Below are 22,063 nucleotides of genomic sequence, written 5' to 3' on the forward strand. Positions count from 1 at the left end.
AATGACCATCGGCTGTTTGAATGTGCGGACTCTGCTTGACTTGCCTTCAGCAATAACGCGTCCCGAGCGTAGATTTGCTCTTGTATCTAAGGAACTTCAACGTTATAACATGGACATAGTTGCTCTGTCTGAAACCAGGCTGGCTGATGAGGGACAGTTTTCTGAGTTGGCTGGGGCCTACACCATTTTCTGGAGTGGTAGAGCAGATGGATGTAAGAGGGAATCAGGCGTGGCTTTTGCTATAAAGGCATCAATTCTTTCTAGCCTGGAAGAACTTCCCTGTGGTGTGAGTGACTGGATCATGACTATGAGGTTACCTCTGGTAAATGGTTGTTATACAACTTTTTGGAGTGTCTATGCACCCACTATGGATACAATAGAAGATGAAAAGGTTGCTTTCTACTTTGCTTTGTGCAGCATTCCCTCTGCTGATAAGATCTTCATTCTCGGAGATTTTAGTGCTAGGATGTGCTGGGTAAACACGGAGTAGGCAAGTGTAATAGCAATGGTCTGATGTTGCAGTTTTGTTCAGAGATGGGTTTTAAAATCGGTAACACCATGTTTCAGCAGAAGGACAAATACAAGACGACCTGGATGCATCCTGGTCCAAACAACGGCGCTTGATAGACTATGTGTTAGTCAGAAAACGTGAGAAGAGGGATATCTGCAGTGTTCATGTCATGCGGGGTGCAGAGTACTGAACCGACCTTCGGTTGGTCCGTGCAAAGATTAAGTGTGTTGTGAAGACCAAGATGAGGGGAGCTAGTGTGGCTATCCCAAAGCGACTTAATGTTGCCTGTCTAAGGGACAATATTGTGAGGAAGAAACTAGAGATGGAAAAGATTGACTGTGAATTATATATTATAAAAAAATATAATTGCTTCAGACAAGGCATGAAGTTGATTAAAGGAGCTGAACATACTTTAAGGTTCAAAATTAAGCAACAATGTTAAATTATAATCTAGAAAACAGCAATTCTTCCCTCTTTGTCAAAAACATCACTTATAGAATGTGAGGATTAAAAGGACAAAATTAGTATTAGTAGTAGCAATAGTCAATATATGGGATACGTAGATTTACATAAAAAAAATTCCCATTTAAAACATAATTTAAGAAATTATATTAACGTGTTAAAGAAAGTCTACTCAGGATTACCAGGAAAACATTAAATAATGGACGAATATACGGTTTCTCAATGAGAAAATCACAGAAAGAACAGGAACAAAGATGGCATTTCTCTTTTCATATTTTTATTGAAAAATGAAGAACAGAAATTATCAAAAGACGAACTGAACAGTTTTTAATGATTTTTCTTTTGTTCCATCATTTACTTCAATTTGTTATTTGTTTAGACTTGAATCATAAAAATATAATTTTGTAGAAAAAAAATAATAAAAAAACATCTTGAAATAAGTTTTTTTTAATTATTCATGAACAGAAAATTGAAATTAGTTAGCAATTTTTATTTGTGAAAACATCTGAACACATTAAGACTTTATTTTTCATAAGAGTTACTGGTATGCAATCGTAACAGACGTCTTATTTGCCGAACTACAGCTTCCACAAAACTGTAATGACTTCGAGTTTTACCAAAACACTGTAAAAACAAAAGCAAAAATCTTTGAAATAGAATTGATATTCTTTTTTTTTCTTTAAATCAGGATTTAATAATAAAATAAAATTATTGTGAACCAAAATTTTCCAAATTTACATATTCAATTTTTATAGTAAAAACTGCAATTAAAATCATTAAAAAAAAGGCCAATCTTGAGATTGAGACAACATTCAATATTTATAAGATCAGATACAACAATTGACATTCTGAGCATTCACTTAGCTCTTCAGTTACAAGGAATGAATTTCAAGACGGCTAGGCAGCCATATCAAAATAACTACCTGATTTATTTCCAAGATTTTTTTCAAAAGTGAATCTCCAATCACTGATGGTGCATTACATTTAAGAGTTTCAAGTTCTTCACTTGATATCCCACTGCTTGGAACAGAATCTGATTTATATCCTTTGGCTGGACTTGCAGAATATGAGAAATCTGAAATTTTTCAAAACAATAATAAAAAAAAAAATTATTTGATAACTTTTTACTGTTCTTACATTTCAGAACCTTTTTAAGTATTTAATAATAGTACCCATTTCTGTTTTGGACGACTGAAAAGTGTTGGAATAGTGAAAGCAAATGACCTGAATAATGAGAATTTATGCCAGGTAAAAAATCTGGAAATCTTAATTACAGCTCAGTGCCCCTTGTGATTAAAAAAATCTTATTATAAATTTTCGTGCTGTGTGTGTGTATGTGTGTGTGTGTGAGACGCAGTTTATCTCAGCCTACAAGCAAGTTAGGTACGGAAATGAAGCTTATGACCCAGCGGATGTTTTACTGATATTTATATCCATGTTTGGTGTATGGAAATGCAAAAAAAAAAAATAACGATTTACTAAACAACAGATATTTTTCTGGTACAACGGGGCTACTTGTTATATTAAAAGTCTTTTCTGCAAATGAATATAAAAGAGTAAATTAGAAAGTTTTAAGTTTACTTAAACCATAAATTGTAAAGGTGATCAGGAAATTACTAAAATTCAATTTCATATAAAAATTATATAAAAATAGAATAAAATGTTTAAAATGTGATGAGAGAGAATTTGTGGATAGTTGTATTATCTTGAAATATTAACAATTGATACAAAATGGAAAAAAATCTTCATAAACATTTTTGTATTGTAAAAAAATTAGGAAAATTTATTTCTTACCATGCATACTTTTCTGCTGCTTTCTGAGCTGTGCCTGATACAAACTTGGTTGCTGTTCGGTAGGCACACAATGCAACAAATAATATTCCAGGTGGCGCCATAGGATAAATAAACAATTCTCAATGATATCTAACATTAAGTTAAGAATACAAATTAATAAAAGTAGAAAACAAAAGAATTCCAGAAAAGAATATAAGAACATTTCTCGTCATAATTTATGACAACTTAATAGCAGTTTAGATATAACTAAAATGTTTGTTTTTTTTTGTTTAACTAGTTTGTCATTTGTGTTGGTTGCTGTGTCAATCTTATCATTTTCTCAGATTCCTATGTGACTTGGGATCCAACAAAATATATTTTGTGTCCAGCAATGGTGTTATCCTACATGATAGTTTAATGATCAATTGGTTATCCAGTTTTCATGTTGTTAATATAAAAAATCAGGAAGTTTTTTCTTTTATTTTGTGATAGTGAGTGCTAAATCTTTGGTATTGGATTATTCACATAAAATAGATGTTTTAGAAAAATGCTGTTGGATCATGTACATTTAGTTGTATTCTTGTCCAGTCTGTAAATATAGCAATATATTTGGAATAATAATCTAGCATTTTATTTAGTTTTTGCCTGGATAATGTATTAGTTTTATTGAGTTTATTCATTTTCAGGTCTACTTTTGGTTGTTCTATTTATTTACTTTGATGGTATTGTGTATATATTTTGAGTGGGATGTTTCTTTAATTATTGATTCTATTTAAAGGTGAATAGTTTTTATTGCATTTTATTCTTAAATGTTTCATGTGGGGGAATAAATGTTAGTCAAAAAAGATTGTCGTTGTACAATGGGTATTTCTAAATTTTTAAAACTGGATCACAGTGCATCCTTCATAATTTACAGAAGTGCATATCTTTGGTTTTATTTTGAAATATTTTAAAACTGTTTCCAATTGTCCATCAATTTATCTTATTCATGCATTGTTGTTGGCATTCAATGATGTTTGTGGATATGTGGCAAATTAAAAATATAATGATCCTTCCACACCATATTGGGAGACTTTTTATATTATTAATTTTTATATTGAACTACCAGGATTACCTGGTGTTGCATGGGACAAAAGTGTAACATATTTCTATTAAAACTTCTATATCTTCCCTACCTCTCTATATATATTTCTACCCGCCTCCAGCACCCATGTTTTCCCCTTGCACTCCAACTATTTTTCCTCCCCCTGCCCATTCCACTTCATACACATATAGATATATAATAAATTCCTCTGTTCAAATTAGCACATAAAATGGCTAAAAAAAAAAAAACTCACTTAATTATCCTTAATTAATATATATATTTTTTTTATTTTAAATATTCTTCATCCAGGCCAACACTGATCAAAATTATACCAACTTTATGGTTGTTTGTTTTGTAATTTTTTACTTTTAGCTGAATATGCACACAGACAACTACCATTTATATAATAGAAGAAAAGGTAATGGATAATATAATTCCTTGTGGTGTGCCATTTCCTGTATCTTTGTGTCTGAAAGCATGTTGCTTATTCAGGTTTCAAAATTTCTTTAATTTAATTTAAATTAATGGAAATTTAGCTTCTAAGCTGAGTAGGTTTAAGTTTCTTTTTATACCATACCATAAATCAGAAGCTCACAGTATTAATGCCAGTGTCCCTTAGGGGTCCATCCTGGGCCCAACTCTTTTCCTGATCTACATTAATGATCTTCCAAATCACATCCTTTCATCATTCGTAGACATTTATGCTGACGACACTACCATTTATGGTAGCACATCTAAGACAGTAAACGACCAAGTTCTCTCCAATTCTCTCTCCTCTGATCTTGAGCACGTAGTACAATGGGGAAAGGAGTGGCTGGTTACTTTTAATGCATCTAAAACCAAGCTTCTCTCTTCACATCATCAACATTCTAACCCACATTTGGCATCAATTGAAATGAATGGCTCTCGTCTTCAGGAGGCCTCAAGTTTTGACAAGCTTCTGGGCTTGACCATTACTCCTGATCTTAAATGGAACACGTACATCAAATCTGTTGCCAAGGCCGCTGGAAAAATGGTGGGATCTTTCTATCGATCCGGTAAATATCTCACTGCTGATGCTATTCTCTATCTATATAAGAGCCAGGTACATCCAAGGATGGAATACTGTTGCCACATCTGGGCAGGAGCTGCTAGAAAGGACTTGTCCTGTCTTGATAGAGTTCAAAATAGACTTCGTAGCCTCGTAGGAGATGTCCTTTTCTCCTCCTTGCAACCTCTATCTCACAGAAGAGATGTTACGAGTTTGTCTCTGATGTATCGTTATTTTCATGGAAAGTGTTCGACTGAGCTTCAATCTATGGTCCCCCCTCGCCAAACTTTCACAAGAAACACTCGTCTAGCTGTAAACACTATCAATAATTCCCCCCACTCTTTATCTGTGCCTAAACCTAAACGTAGATTCCATGAACAAAGCTTCTTTCTTAGAACTGCACGCCTGTGGAATTGTCTTCCGTTTTCCTGCTGACTACAATATGGTTGTGTTCAAGTCTAAAGTAAATAAGTTCTTGATGAGCCGTTCCATATAAGTTATCAAATTTACCAAATTTTCATTACTAATGACTACTATATTGTCCAATTTCTACTGTACACTCTTTAACCCTTATCCTTGAGTGGCCTCTGGGCCTTGATAATGTGGTGATGCCTATGTAAAAAAAAAAAAAAAAAAAAAAAAGCCCTAAGTAGTGTCATATGCTTTCTCGATGTTCAGAAATATAGTGGTTAGGTAGTGTTTTTTAACAAAAGCATTTTTTATGAAGGATTCTAGGCAAACTAATTAGTCAATAGTACCTTTATGTATACGTTATATGATTGTACGATATACGGCATAATCATGTTGACACATCGGTTCTCACTGGATCACAAAAGTTAAGCAATGTTGAACTTGGTCAGTACTAAATGGGTGACCATTTGGGACTTCCAGGTCCTTTATGTGCTCTCTGCTTATCTCAGCATTGTTTTCAGTCATTCTGGACTTCTCCTTGCCACTAGGCTCAAACAGTGCCAATTCAGAAGTGTGGCTGATAATTATGCAACGTTTGCCTCACAATTACACACAGCTGCCCCTACAGCTTTTGTCTTTCCAGATTGAACAGAGGCATTGATATGATTCCAACATTTTTTCTATGGTTTTGCAGAGAATTTGCCAGTACAATGGGCCTTTAATTTATTAAGTTTGGAAAGGAGTTTTAATTTTTGGCTATATGGGTGATTATAATACGAGGGGCGTGCAATAAGTAATGCCCCTGACCCACTTCCCATAGCAGTAGAGCAACAAAACTTGGTACAGTCTTTCTCTACATAGGAACCACCCAGAACAATGCATTTCTACCATCGTTTGATGCAACTCTGGAGACCGTTTTTGTAGAACAACCCAGCTGGGTCCTCCAACCACGATGTGACTTCAGAAATCAAGGCTGCATCATCTTGGGAAACACTTTCCTTTCAAAAACAACTTCATGGCTGGGAAGAGGTAAAAATCAGAGGGTGCAAGGTCAGGAGAATAGGGAGGATGGGGAAGGATTTCATAACCATACGCCCGTGCTTCTGATCTGGCGACATGCGAGTTGTGGACCGGAGTGTTGTCCCGCAGGAGGAGGGTACCTTTGCTGATCTTGACCCGCCTCTTGATTTTGATAGCTTCCCTTAATTTCCTCAAAAGTGAAGCATTATAGGCTCCTGTAATTGTGGTACCCTTTCACAGGAAATCTGTCATCACTACTCTGTCCTGGTCCCAGAAGACTGTGAGCATGACCTTGCCAGTGGAGGGCTGCACCCTTACCTTCTTTGCAAGTGGTGAGTCCAAATGCTTCCACTGCATTGACTGGGCTTTGGTCTCTGGATCATAGTGATGAACCCAGGTTTCATCCTGTGTAATCAGTCTTTTGAAAAAGTTTTACTCATCTTCTTGGCATATCTCCAAATTCATCCTCAAGCACTTGATGCGTTCTCGCTTCTGGAATGGTGTGAGCAACCTGGCAGACACTTTATGCATATGCAAATGGTCATGAATGATAGTTTCCACAGACTCTGTACTAATCTTGACATCTTGGGCTATTTGGTGAATAGTAATGTGCCGATCTTCCAAAATGGCAGCCTCAACTTGACGGACAGATGCCTCATCAATGGCAGAGGGTCGGGGGGAGACAACGACAACCAGGTCTGGTCTGGGAGCTGTTTCCACAGACTTCCAGCCATGTTTGAATTCACGATGTCAGTATTTTACAAGGTCATATGATGGGGCATTATCACTATAAGTGTCTTTCATTTCATCAAAAGTCTCCTGTGGTGTGCGTCCTTTCAAATACAAAAACCGTATCATTGCTCGACATTCAACAGGCTCCGTTTACCACTTGACTCAGTTCAAACACCTGAAAAACAGAAACCACAATTAGTTCAGAGCTGTAATTTGCCACATAACCCGTATAGATATAAATCATTGCACACGCAAAATTTCAGCTAGATCAGACAAGTGGAAGTGGATCAGGGGCATTACTAATTGCACACCCCTTCTAGCCTATTTCCATAAAAGAGAGATGCAGCCTGTTGTCTTTAAATGATTATAGATGGATAGTAAATATTCTCTAGATTTTTTTTAATAGGTTTCTTAGGGATTGATAACAAATTTTTGTCAAGGCTGTGTTACAGGCTTTTGTAATGGAATCAGTTAATTGTGAAAGGTTGCTTGGGAACTTTTCGTTCTGAAATTAATTTTTTTTTTTTTAATTTGAATTTATTGTTACAATTTTTTGAGATGTACCAGATTTGAATTTGTTTTACTCTATTGTCTTTACATTTGCATTGTATTCTTTTACTGATATTGTCTTTACATTTGCATTGTATTCTTTTACTGATATTGTCTTTACATTTGCATTGTATTCTTTTACTGATATTGTCTTTACATTTGCATTGTATTCTTTTACTGATATTGTCTTTACATTTGCATTGTATTCTTTTACTGATATTGTCTTTACATTTGCATTGTATTCTTTTACTGATATTGTCTTTACATTTGCATTGTATTCTTTTACTGATATTGTCTTTACATTTGCATTGTATTCTTTTACGGATATTGTCTTTACATTTGCATTGTATTATTTTACGGATATTGTCTTTACATTTGCATTGTATTCTTTTACTGATATTGTCTTTACATTTGCATTGTATTCTTTTAATGATATTGTCTTTACATTTGCATTGTATTCTTTTACTGATATTGTCTTTACATTTGCATTGTATTCTTTTACTGATATTGTCTTTACATTTGCATTGTATTATTTTACGGATATTGTCTTTACATTTGCATTGTATTCTTTTACTGATATTGTCTTTACATTTGCATTGTATTATTTTACGGATATTGTCTTTACATTTGCATTGTATTCTTTTACTGATATTGTCTTTACATTTGCATTGTATTGTTTTACGGATATTGTCTTTACATTTGCATTGTATTGTTTTACTGATATTGTCTTTACATTTGCATTGTATTGTTTTACTGATATTGTCTTTACATTTGCATTGTATTGTTTTACTGATATTGTCTTTACATTTGCATTGTATTATATTACTGATATTGTCTTTACATTTGCATTGTATTGTTTTACTGATATTGTCTTTACATTTGCATTGTATTCTTTTACTGATATTGTCTTTACATTTGCATTGTATTATATTACTGATATTGTCTTTACATTTGCATTGTATTATTTTACGGATATTGTCTTTACATTTGCATTGTATTGTTTTACTGATATTGTCTTTACATTTGCATTGTATTATTTTACTGATATTGTCTTTACATTTGCATTGTATTCTTTTACTGATATTGTCTTTACATTTGCATTGTATTGTTTTACGGATATTGTCTTTACATTTGCATTGTATTCTTTTACTGATATTGTCTTTACATTTGCATTGTATTATTTTACGGATATTGTCTTTACATTTGCATTGTATTGTTTTACTGATATTGTCTTTACATTTGCATTGTATTCTTTTACTGATATTGTCTTTACATTTGCATTGTATTCTTTTACTGATATTGTCTTTACATTTGCATTGTATTGTTTTACGGATATTGTCTTTACATTTGCATTGTATTATTTTACGGATATTGTCTTTACATTTGCATTGTATTATTTTACGGATATTGTCTTTACATTTGCATTGTATTATTTTACGGATATTGTCTTTACATTTGCATTGTATTCTTTTACTGATATTGTCTTTACATTTGCATTGTATTCTTTTACTGATATTGTCTTTACATTTGCATTGTATTCTTTTACTGATATTGTCTTTACATTTGCATTGTATTCTTTTACTGATATTGTCTTTACATTTGCATTGTATTCTTTTACGGATATTGTCTTTACATTTGCATTGTATTCTTTTACTGATATTGTCTTTACATTTGCATTGTATTATTTTACGGATATTGTCTTTACATTTGCATTGTATTCTTTTACTGATATTGTCTTTACATTTGCATTGTATTATATTACTGATATTGTCTTTACATTTGCATTGTATTCTTTTACTGATATTGTCTTTACATTTGCATTGTATTCTATTACTGATATTGTCTTTACATTTGCATTGTATTATATTACTGATATTGTCTTTACATTTGCATTGTATTCTTTTACTGATATTGTCTTTACATTTGCATTGTATTCTTTTACTGATATTGTCTTTACATTTGCATTGTATTCTTTTACTGATATTGTCTTTACATTTGCATTGTATTCTTTTACTGATATTGTCTTTACATTTGCATTGTATTCTATTACTGATATTGTCTTTACATTTGCATTGTATTATATTACTGATATTGTCTTTACATTTGCATTGTATTCTTTTACTGATATTGTCTTTACATTTGCATTGTATTCTTTTACTGATATTGTCTTTACATTTGCATTGTATTGTTTTACTGATATTGTCTTTACATTTGCATTGTATTCTTTTACTGATATTGTCTTTACATTTGCATTGTATTCTTTTACTGATATTGTCTTTACATTTGCATTGTATTCTTTTACTCTATTGTCTTTACATTTGCATTGTATTCTTTTACGGATATTGTCTTTACATTTGCATTGTATTCTTTTACTGATATTGTCTTTACATTTGCATTGTATTCTTTTACTCTATTGTCTTTACATTTGCATTGTATTCTTTTACTGATATTGTCTTTACATTTGCATTGTATTCTTTTACTGATATTGTCTTTACATTTGCATTGTATTGTTTTACTGATATTGTCTTTACATTTGCATTGTATTCTTTTACTGATATTGTCTTTACATTTGCATTGTATTCTTTTACTGATATTGTCTTTACATTTGCATTGTATTCTTTTACTCTATTGTCTTTACATTTGCATTGTATTCTTTTACGGATATTGTCTTTACATTTGCATTGTATTCTTTTACTGATATTGTCTTTACATTTGCATTGTATTCTTTTACTGATATTGTCTTTACATTTGCATTGTATTCTTTTACTGATATTGTCTTTACATTTGCATTGTATTCTTTTACTGATATTGTCTTTACATTTGCATTGTATTATATTACTGATATTGTCTTTACATTTGCATTGTATTCTATTACTGATATTGTCTTTACATTTGCATTGTATTCTATTACTGATATTGTCTTTACATTTGCATTGTATTCTTTTACTGATATTGTCTTTACATTTGCATTGTATTCTATTACTGATATTGTCTTTACATTTGCATTGTATTCTATTACTGATATTGTCTTTACATTTGCATTGTATTCTTTTACTGATATTGTCTTTACATTTGCATTGTATTATTTTACTGATATTGTCTTTACATTTGCATTGTATTCTTTTACTGATATTGTCTTTACATTTGCATTGTATTATTTTACTGATATTGTCTTTACATTTGCATTGTATTCTTTTACTGATATTGTATTTACATTTGCATTGTATTCTTTTACTGATATTGTCTTTACATTTGCATTGTATTCTTTTACTGATATTGTCTTTACATTTGCATTGTATTCTTTTACTGATATTGTCTTTACATTTGCATTGTATTATATTACTGATATTGTCTTTACATTTGCATTGTATTCTTTTACTGATATTGTCTTTACATTTGCATTGTATTCTATTACTGATATTGTCTTTACATTTGCATTGTATTATATTACTGATATTGTCTTTACATTTGCATTGTATTATATTACTGATATTGTCTTTACATTTGCATTGTATTCTTTTACTGATATTGTCTTTACATTTGCATTGTATTCTTTTACTGATATTGTCTTTACATTTGCATTGTATTCTTTTACTGATATTGTCTTTACATTTGCATTGTATTATATTACTGATATTGTCTTTACATTTGCATTGTATTCTTTTACTGATATTGTCTTTACATTTGCATTGTATTCTATTACTGATATTGTCTTTACATTTGCATTGTATTATATTACTGATATTGTCTTTACATTTGCATTGTATTCTTTTACTGATATTGTCTTTACATTTGCATTGTATTCTATTACTGATATTGTCTTTACATTTGCATTGTATTATATTACTGATATTGTCTTTACATTTGCATTGTATTATATTACTGATATTGTCTTTACATTTGCATTGTATTCTTTTACTGATATTGTCTTTACATTTGCATTGTATTATATTACTGATATTGTCTTTACATTTGCATTGTATTATATTACTGATATTGTCTTTACATTTGCATTGTATTATATTACTGATATTGTCTTTACATTTGCATTGTATTCTTTTACTGATATTGTCTTTACATTTGCATTGTATTATATTACTGATATTGTCTTTACATTTGCATTGTATTGTATTACTGATATTGTCTTTACATTTGCATTGTATTATATTACTGATATTGTCTTTACATTTGCATTGTATTCTTTTACTGATATTGTCTTTACATTTGCATTGTATTCTTTTACTGATATTGTCTTTACATTTGCATTGTATTCTTTTACTGATATTGTCTTTACATTTGCATTGTATTCTTTTACTGATATTGTCTTTACATTTGCATTGTATTCTTTTACTGATATTGTCTTTACATTTGCATTGTATTCTTTTACTGATATTGTCTTTACATTTGCATTGTATTCTTTTACGGATATTGTCTTTACATTTGCATTGTATTCTTTTACTGATATTGTCTTTACATTTGCATTGTATTCTTTTACTGATATTGTCTTTACATTTGCATTGTATTCTTTTACTGATATTGTCTTTACATTTGCATTGTATTCTTTTACGGATATTGTCTTTACATTTGCATTGTATTCTTTTACTGATATTGTCTTTACATTTGCATTGTATTCTTTTACTGATATTGTCTTTACATTTGCATTGTATTCTTTTACTGATATTGTCTTTACATTTGCATTGTATTCTTTTACTGATATTGTCTTTACATTTGCATTGTATTATATTACTGATATTGTCTTTACATTTGCATTGTATTGTATTACTGATATTGTCTTTACATTTGCATTGTATTGTATTACTGATATTGTCTTTACATTTGCATTGTATTATATTACTGATATTGTCTTTACATTTGCATTGTATTCTTTTACTGATATTGTCTTTACATTTGCATTGTATTGTTTTACTGATATTGTCTTTACATTTGCATTGTATTCTTTTACTGATATTGTCTTTACATTTGCATTGTATTCTTTTACTGATATTGTCTTTACATTTGCATTGTATTCTTTTACTGATATTGTCTTTACATTTGCATTGTATTCTTTTACTGATATTGTCTTTACATTTGCATTGTATTCTTTTACGGATATTGTCTTTACATTTGCATTGTATTCTTTTACTGATATTGTCTTTACATTTGCATTGTATTCTTTTACTGATATTGTCTTTACATTTGCATTGTATTCTTTTACTGATATTGTCTTTACATTTGCATTGTATTCTTTTACTGATATTGTCTTTACATTTGCATTGTATTCTTTTACTGATATTGTCTTTACATTTGCATTGTATTCTTTTACTGATATTGTCTTTACATTTGCATTGTATTCTTTTACTGATATTGTCTTTACATTTGCATTGTATTCTTTTACTGATATTGTCTTTACATTTGCATTGTATTCTTTTACTGATATTGTCTTTACATTTGCATTGTATTATATTACTGATATTGTCTTTACATTTGCATTGTATTGTATTACTGATATTGTCTTTACATTTGCATTGTATTATATTACTGATATTGTCTTTACATTTGCATTGTATTCTTTTACTGATATTGTCTTTACATTTGCATTGTATTGTTTTACTGATATTGTCTTTACATTTGCATTGTATTCTTTTACTGATATTGTCTTTACATTTGCATTGTATTCTTTTACTGATATTGTCTTTACATTTGCATTGTATTCTTTTACTGATATTGTCTTTACATTTGCATTGTATTCTTTTACTGATATTGTCTTTACATTTGCATTGTATTCTTTTACGGATATTGTCTTTACATTTGCATTGTATTCTTTTACTGATATTGTCTTTACATTTGCATTGTATTCTTTTACTGATATTGTCTTTACATTTGCATTGTATTCTTTTACTGATATTGTCTTTACATTTGCATTGTATTCTTTTACTGATATTGTCTTTACATTTGCATTGTATTCTTTTACTGATATTGTCTTTACATTTGCATTGTATTCTTTTACTGATATTGTCTTTACATTTGCATTGTATTATTTTACGGATATTGTCTTTACATTTGCATTGTATTCTTTTACGGATATTGTCTTTACATTTGCATTGTATTCTTTTACTGATATTGTCTTTACATTTGCATTGTATTCTTTTACTGATATTGTCTTTACATTTGCATTGTATTGTTTTACTGATATTGTCTTTACATTTGCATTGTATTCTTTTACTGATATTGTCTTTACATTTGCATTGTATTCTTTTACTGATATTGTCTTTACATTTGCATTGTATTCTTTTACTGATATTGTCTTTACATTTGCATTGTATTCTTTTACTGATATTGTCTTTACATTTGCATTGTATTCTTTTACTGATATTGTCTTTACATTTGCATTGTATTCTTTTACTGATATTGTCTTTACATTTGCATTGTATTCTTTTACTGATATTGTCTTTACATTTGCATTGTATTCTTTTACTGATATTGTCTTTACATTTGCATTGTATTCTTTTACTGATATTGTCTTTACATTTGCATTGTATTCTTTTACTGATATTGTCTTTACATTTGCATTGTATTCTTTTACTGATATTGTCTTTACATTTGCATTGTATTCTTTTACTGATATTGTCTTTACATTTGCATTGTATTGTTTTACTGATATTGTCTTTACATTTGCATTGTATTGTTTTACTGATATTGTCTTTACATTTGCATTGTATTCTTTTACTGATATTGTCTTTACATTTGCATTGTATTCTTTTACTGATATTGTCTTTACATTTGCATTGTATTCTTTTACTGATATTGTCTTTACATTTGCATTGTATTCTTTTACTGATATTGTCTTTACATTTGCATTGTATTCTTTTACTGATATTGTCTTTACATTTGCATTGTATTCTTTTACTGATATTGTCTTTACATTTGCATTGTATTGTTTTACTGATATTGTCTTTACATTTGCATTGTATTCTTTTACTGATATTGTCTTTACATTTGCATTGTATTCTTTTACTGATATTGTCTTTACATTTGCATTGTATTCTTTTACTGATATTGTCTTTACATTTGCATTGTATTCTTTTACTGATATTGTCTTTACATTTGCATTGTATTCTTTTACTGATATTGTCTTTACATTTGCATTGTATTCTTTTACTGATATTGTCTTTACATTTGCATTGTATTGTTTTACTGATATTGTCTTTACATTTGCATTGTATTGTTTTACTGATATTGTCTTTACATTTGCATTGTATTCTTTTACTGATATTGTCTTTACATTTGCATTGTATTCTTTTACTGATATTGTCTTTACATTTGCATTGTATTCTTTTACTGATATTGTCTTTACATTTGCATTGTATTCTTTTACTGATATTGTCTTTACATTTGCATTGTATTGTTTTACTGATATTGTCTTTACATTTGCATTGTATTGTTTTACTGATATTGTCTTTACATTTGCATTGTATTCTTTTACTGATATTGTCTTTACATTTGCATTGTATTCTTTTACTGATATTGTCTTTACATTTGCATTGTATTCTTTTACTGATATTGTCTTTACATTTGCATTGTATTCTATTACTGATATTGTCTTTACATTTGCATTGTATTCTTTTACTGATATTGTCTTTACATTTGCATTGTATTATTTTACTGATATTGTCTTTACATTTGCATTGTATTCTTTTACTGATATTGTCTTTACATTTGCATTGTATTATTTTACTGATATTGTCTTTACATTTGCATTGTATTCTTTTACTGATATTGTATTTACATTTGCATTGTATTCTTTTACTGATATTGTCTTTACATTTGCATTGTATTCTTTTACTGATATTGTCTTTACATTTGCATTGTATTCTTTTACTGATATTGTCTTTACATTTGCATTGTATTATATTACTGATATTGTCTTTACATTTGCATTGTATTCTTTTACTGATATTGTCTTTACATTTGCATTGTATTCTATTACTGATATTGTCTTTACATTTGCATTGTATTATATTACTGATATTGTCTTTACATTTGCATTGTATTATATTACTGATATTGTCTTTACATTTGCATTGTATTCTTTTACTGATATTGTCTTTACATTTGCATTGTATTCTTTTACTGATATTGTCTTTACATTTGCATTGTATTCTTTTACTGATATTGTCTTTACATTTGCATTGTATTATATTACTGATATTGTCTTTACATTTGCATTGTATTCTTTTACTGATATTGTCTTTACATTTGCATTGTATTCTATTACTGATATTGTCTTTACATTTGCATTGTATTATATTACTGATATTGTCTTTACATTTGCATTGTATTCTTTTACTGATATTGTCTTTACATTTGCATTGTATTCTATTACTGATATTGTCTTTACATTTGCATTGTATTATATTACTGATATTGTCTTTACATTTGCATTGTATTATATTACTGATATTGTCTTTACATTTGCATTGTATTCTTTTACTGATATTGTCTTTACATTTGCATTGTATTATATTACTGATATTGTCTTTACATTTGCATTGTATTATATTACTGATATTGTCTTTACATTTGCATTGTATTATATTACTGATATTGTCTTTACATTTGCATTGTATTCTTTTACTGATATTGTCTTTACATTTGCATTGTATTATATTACTGATATTGTCTTTACATTTGCATTGTATTGTATTACTGATATTGTCTTTACATTTGCATTGTATTATATTACTGATATTGTCTTTACATTTGCATTGTATTCTTTTACTGATATTGTCTTTACATTTGCATTGTATTGTTTTACTGATATTGTCTTTACATTTGCATTGTATTCTTTTACTGATATTGTCTTTACATTTGCATTGTATTCTTTTACTGATATTGTCTTTACATTTGCATTGTATTCTTTTACTGATATTGTCTTTACATTTGCATTGTATTCTTTTACTGATATTGTCTTTACATTTGCATTGTATTCTTTTACTGATATTGTCTTTACATTTGCATTGTATTCTTTTACTGATATTGTCTTTACATTTGCATTGTATTCTTTTACTGATATTGTCTTTACATTTGCATTGTATTCTTTTACGGATATTGTCTTTACATTTGCATTGTATTCTTTTACTGATATTGTCTTTACATTTGCATTGTATTCTTTTACTGATATTGTCTTTACATTTGCATTGTATTCTTTTACTGATATTGTCTTTACATTTGCATTGTATTCTTTTACGGATATTGTCTTTACATTTGCATTGTATTCTTTTACTGATATTGTCTTTACATTTGCATTGTATTCTTTTACTGATATTGTCTTTACATTTGCATTGTATTCTTTTACTGATATTGTCTTTACATTTGCATTGTATTCTTTTACTGATATTGTCTTTACATTTGCATTGTATTATATTACTGATATTGTCTTTACATTTGCATTGTATTGTATTACTGATATTGTCTTTACATTTGCATTGTATTATATTACTGATATTGTCTTTACATTTGCATTGTATTCTTTTACTGATATTGTCTTTACATTTGCATTGTATTGTTTTACTGATATTGTCTTTACATTTGCATTGTATTCTTTTACTGATATTGTCTTTACATTTGCATTGTATTCTTTTACTGATATTGTCTTTACATTTGCATTGTATTCTTTTACTGATATTGTCTTTACATTTGCATTGTATTCTTTTACTGATATTGTCTTTACATTTGCATTGTATTCTTTTACGGATATTGTCTTTACATTTGCATTGTATTCTTTTACTGATATTGTCTTTACATTTGCATTGTATTCTTTTACTGATATTGTCTTTACATTTGCATTGTATTCTTTTACTGATATTGTCTTTACATTTGCATTGTATTCTTTTACTGATATTGTCTTTACATTTGCATTGTATTCTTTTACTGATATTGTCTTTACATTTGCATTGTATTCTTTTACTGATATTGTCTTTACATTTGCATTGTATTCTTTTACTGATATTGTCTTTACATTTGCATTGTATTCTTTTACTGATATTGTCTTTACATTTGCATTGTATTCTTTTACTGATATTGTCTTTACATTTGCATTGTATTGTTTTACTGATATTGTCTTTACATTTGCATTGTATTCTTTTACTGATATTGTCTTTACATTTGCATTGTATTCTTTTACTGATATTGTCTTTACATTTGCATTGTATTCTTTTACTGATATTGTCTTTACATTTGCATTGTATTCTTTTACTGATATTGTCTTTACATTTGCATTGTATTCTTTTACGGATATTGTCTTTACATTTGCATTGTATTCTTTTACTGATATTGTCTTTACATTTGCATTGTATTCTTTTACTGATATTGTCTTTACATTTGCATTGTATTGTTTTACTGATATTGTCTTTACATTTGCATTGTATTCTTTTACTGATATTGTCTTTACATTTGCATTGTATTCTTTTACTGATATTGTCTTTACATTTGCATTGTATTCTTTTACTGATATTGTCTTTACATTTGCATTGTATTCTTTTACTGATATTGTCTTTACATTTGCATTGTATTCTTTTACTGATATTGTCTTTACATTTGCATTGTATTCTTTTACTGATATTGTCTTTACATTTGCATTGTATTCTTTTACTGATATTGTCTTTACATTTGCATTGTATTCTTTTACTGATATTGTCTTTACATTTGCATTGTATTCTTTTACTGATATTGTCTTTACATTTGCATTGTATTCTTTTACTGATATTGTCTTTACATTTGCATTGTATTCTTTTACTGATATTGTCTTTACATTTGCATTGTATTCTTTTACTGATATTGTCTTTACATTTGCATTGTATTGTTTTACTGATATTGTCTTTACATTTGCATTGTATTGTTTTACTGATATTGTCTTTATATTTGCATTGTATTCTTTTACTGATATTGTCTTTACATTTGCATTGTATTCTTTTACTGATATTGTCTTTACATTTGCATTGTATTCTTTTACTGATATTGTCTTTACATTTGCATTGTATTCTTTTACTGATATTGTCTTTACATTTGCATTGTATTCTTTTACTGATATTGTCTTTACATTTGCATTGTATTCTTTTACTGATATTGTCTTTACATTTGCATTGTATTGTTTTACTGATATTGTCTTTACATTTGCATTGTATTCTTTTACTGATATTGTCTTTACATTTGCATTGTATTCTTTTACTGATATTGTCTTTACATTTGCATTGTATTCTTTTACTGATATTGTCTTTACATTTGCATTGTATTCTTTTACTGATATTGTCTTTACATTTGCATTGTATTCTTTTACTGATATTGTCTTTACATTTGCATTGTATTCTTTTACTGATATTGTCTTTACATTTGCATTGTATTGTTTTACTGATATTGTCTTTACATTTGCATTGTATTGTTTTACTGATATTGTCTTTACATTTGCATTGTATTCTTTTACTGATATTGTCTTTACATTTGCATTGTATTCTTTTACTGATATTGTCTTTACATTTGCATTGTATTCTTTTACTGATATTGTCTTTACATTTGCATTGTATTCTTTTACTGATATTGTCTTTACATTTGCATTGTATTGTTTTACTGATATTGTCTTTACATTTGCATTGTATTGTTTTACTGATATTGTCTTTACATTTGCATTGTATTCTTTTACTGATATTGTCTTTACATTTGCATTGTATTCTTTTACTGATATTGTCTTTACATTTGCATTGTATTCTTTTACTGATATTGTCTTTACATTTGCATTGTATTCTTTTACTGATATTGTCTTTACATTTGCATTGTATTCTTTTACTGATATTGTCTTTACATTTGCATTGTATTGTTTTACTGATATTGTCTTTACATTTGCATTGTATTGTTTTACTGATATTGTCTTTACATTTGCATTGTATTCTTTTACTGATATTGTCTTTACATTTGCATTGTATTCTTTTACTGATATTGTCTTTACATTTGCATTGTATTCTTTTACTGATATTGTCTTTACATTTGCATTGTATTCTTTTACTGATATTGTCTTTACATTTGCATTGTATTCTTTTACTGATATTGTCTTTACATTTGCATTGTATTGTTTTACTGATATTGTCTTTACATTTGCATTGTATTGTTTTACTGATATTGTCTTTACATTTGCATTGTATTCTTTTACTGATATTGTCTTTACATTTGCATTGTATTCTTTTACTGATATTGTCTTTACATTTGCATTGTATTCTTTTACTGATATTGTCTTTACATTTGCATTGTATTGTTTTACTGATATTGTCTTTACATTTGCATTGTATTGTTTTACTGATATTGTCTTTACATTTGCATTGTATTCTTTTACTGATATTGTCTTTACATTTGCATTGTATTCTTTTACTGATATTGTCTTTACATTTGCATTGTATTCTTTTACTGATATTGTCTTTACATTTGCATTGTATTCTTTTACTGATATTGTCTTTACATTTGCATTGTATTCTTTTACTGATATTGTCTTTACATTTGCATTGTATTCTTTTACTGATATTGTCTTTACATTTGCATTGTATTGTTTTACTGATATTGTCTTTACATTTGCATTGTATTGTTTTACTGATATTGTCTTTACATTTGCATTGTATTCTTTTACTGATATTGTCTTTACATTTGCATTGTATTCTTTTACTGATATTGTCTTTACATTTGCATTGTATTCTTTTACTGATATTGTCTTTACATTTGCATTGTATTCTTTTACTGATATTGTCTTTACATTTGCATTGTATTCTTTTACTGATATTGTCTTTACATTTGCATTGTATTCTTTTACTGATATTGTCTTTACATTTGCATTGTATTGTTTTACTGATATTGTCTTTACATTTGCATTGTATTGTTTTACTGATATTGTCTTTACATTTGCATTGTATTCTTTTACTGATATTGTCTTTACATTTGCATTGTATTCTTTTACTGATATTGTCTTTACATTTGCATTGTATTCTTTTACTGATATTGTCTTTACATTTGCATTGTATTCTTTTACTGATATTGTCTTTACATTTGCATTGTATTCTTTTACTGATATTGTCTTTACATTTGCATTGTATTGTTTTACTGATATTGTCTTTACATTTGCATTGTATTGTTTTACTGATATTGTCTTTACATTTGCATTGTATTCTTTTACTGATATTGTCTTTACATTTGCATTGTATTCTTTTACTGATATTGTCTTTACATTTGCATTGTATTCTTTTACTGATATTGTCTTTACATTTGCATTGTATTCTTTTACTGATATTGTCTTTACATTTGCATTGTATTCTTTTACTGATATTGTCTTTACATTTGCATTGTATTGTTTTACTGATATTGTCTTTACATTTGCATTGTATTGTTTTACTGATATTGTCTTTACATTTGCATTGTATTCTTTTACTGATATTGTCTTTACATTTGCATTGTATTCTTTTACTGATATTGTCTTTACATTTGCATTGTATTCTTTTACTGATATTGTCTTTACATTTGCATTGTATTGTTTTACTGATATTGTCTTTACATTTGCATTGTATTGTTTTACTGATATTGTCTTTACATTTGCATTGTATTCTTTTACTGATATTGTCTTTACATTTGCATTGTATTCTTTTACTGATATTGTCTTTACATTTGCATTGTATTCTTTTACTGATATTGTCTTTACATTTGCATTGTATTCTTTTACTGATATTGTCTTTACATTTGCATTGTATTCTTTTACTGATATTGTCTTTACATTTGCATTGTATTGTTTTACTGATATTGTCTTTACATTTGCATTGTATTGTTTTACTGATATTGTCTTTACATTTGCATTGTATTCTTTTACTGATATTGTCTTTACATTTGCATTGTATTCTTTTACTGATATTGTCTTTACATTTGCATTGTATTCTTTTACTGATATTGTCTTTACATTTGCATTGTATTCTTTTACTGATATTGTCTTTACATTTGCATTGTATTCTTTTACTGATATTGTCTTTACATTTGCATTGTATTCTTTTACTGATATTGTCTTTACATTTGCATTGTATTCTTTTACTGATATTGTCTTTACATTTGCATTGTATTCTTTTACTGATATTGTCTTTACATTTGCATTGTATTCTTTTACTGATATTGTCTTTACATTTGCATTGTATTGTTTTACTGATATTGTCTTTACATTTGCATTGTATTCTTTTACTGATATTGTCTTTACATTTGCATTGTATTCTTTTACTGATATTGTCTTTACATTTGCATTGTATTCTTTTACTGATATTGTCTTTACATTTGCATTGTATTGTTTTACTGATATTGTCTTTACATTTGCATTGTATTATATTACTGATATTGTCTTTACATTTGCATTGTATTCTTTTACTGATAGTCTTTACATTTGCATTGTATTCTTTTACTGATATTGTCTTTACATTTGCATTGT

The 22,063-nt window shown here is 28.4% G+C and overlaps 1 protein-coding gene across 1 annotated transcript in view; it reads right to left on the reverse strand.

Annotated features, from left to right (window-relative positions):
• Positions 1–1,228: 1,228 nt before the first annotated feature.
• The window catches only part of LOC145273990 (nuclear pore complex protein Nup205-like), a 39,178-nt gene continuing 18,343 nt past the window's right edge, over positions 1,229–22,063 (reverse strand). Inside the window, exons 3-5 of the mRNA XM_080127217.1 lie at positions 2,768–2,896; positions 1,897–2,048; positions 1,229–1,597 (exon numbers count right to left, since the gene is read on the reverse strand). Of these exons, the coding sequence (XP_079983343.1) occupies positions 1,496–1,597; positions 1,897–2,048; positions 2,768–2,896 (383 nt within the window). The 3' untranslated portion in view covers positions 1,229–1,495. The remainder of the gene's footprint in view (positions 1,598–1,896; positions 2,049–2,767; positions 2,897–22,063) is intronic.

Source organism: Euprymna scolopes, unplaced genomic scaffold, assembly GCF_053919585.1.
Source record: "Euprymna scolopes isolate OS-2025 unplaced genomic scaffold, ASM5391958v1 sca236, whole genome shotgun sequence".
In the NCBI taxonomy this organism is placed as follows: domain Eukaryota; kingdom Metazoa; phylum Mollusca; class Cephalopoda; order Sepiida; family Sepiolidae; genus Euprymna; species Euprymna scolopes.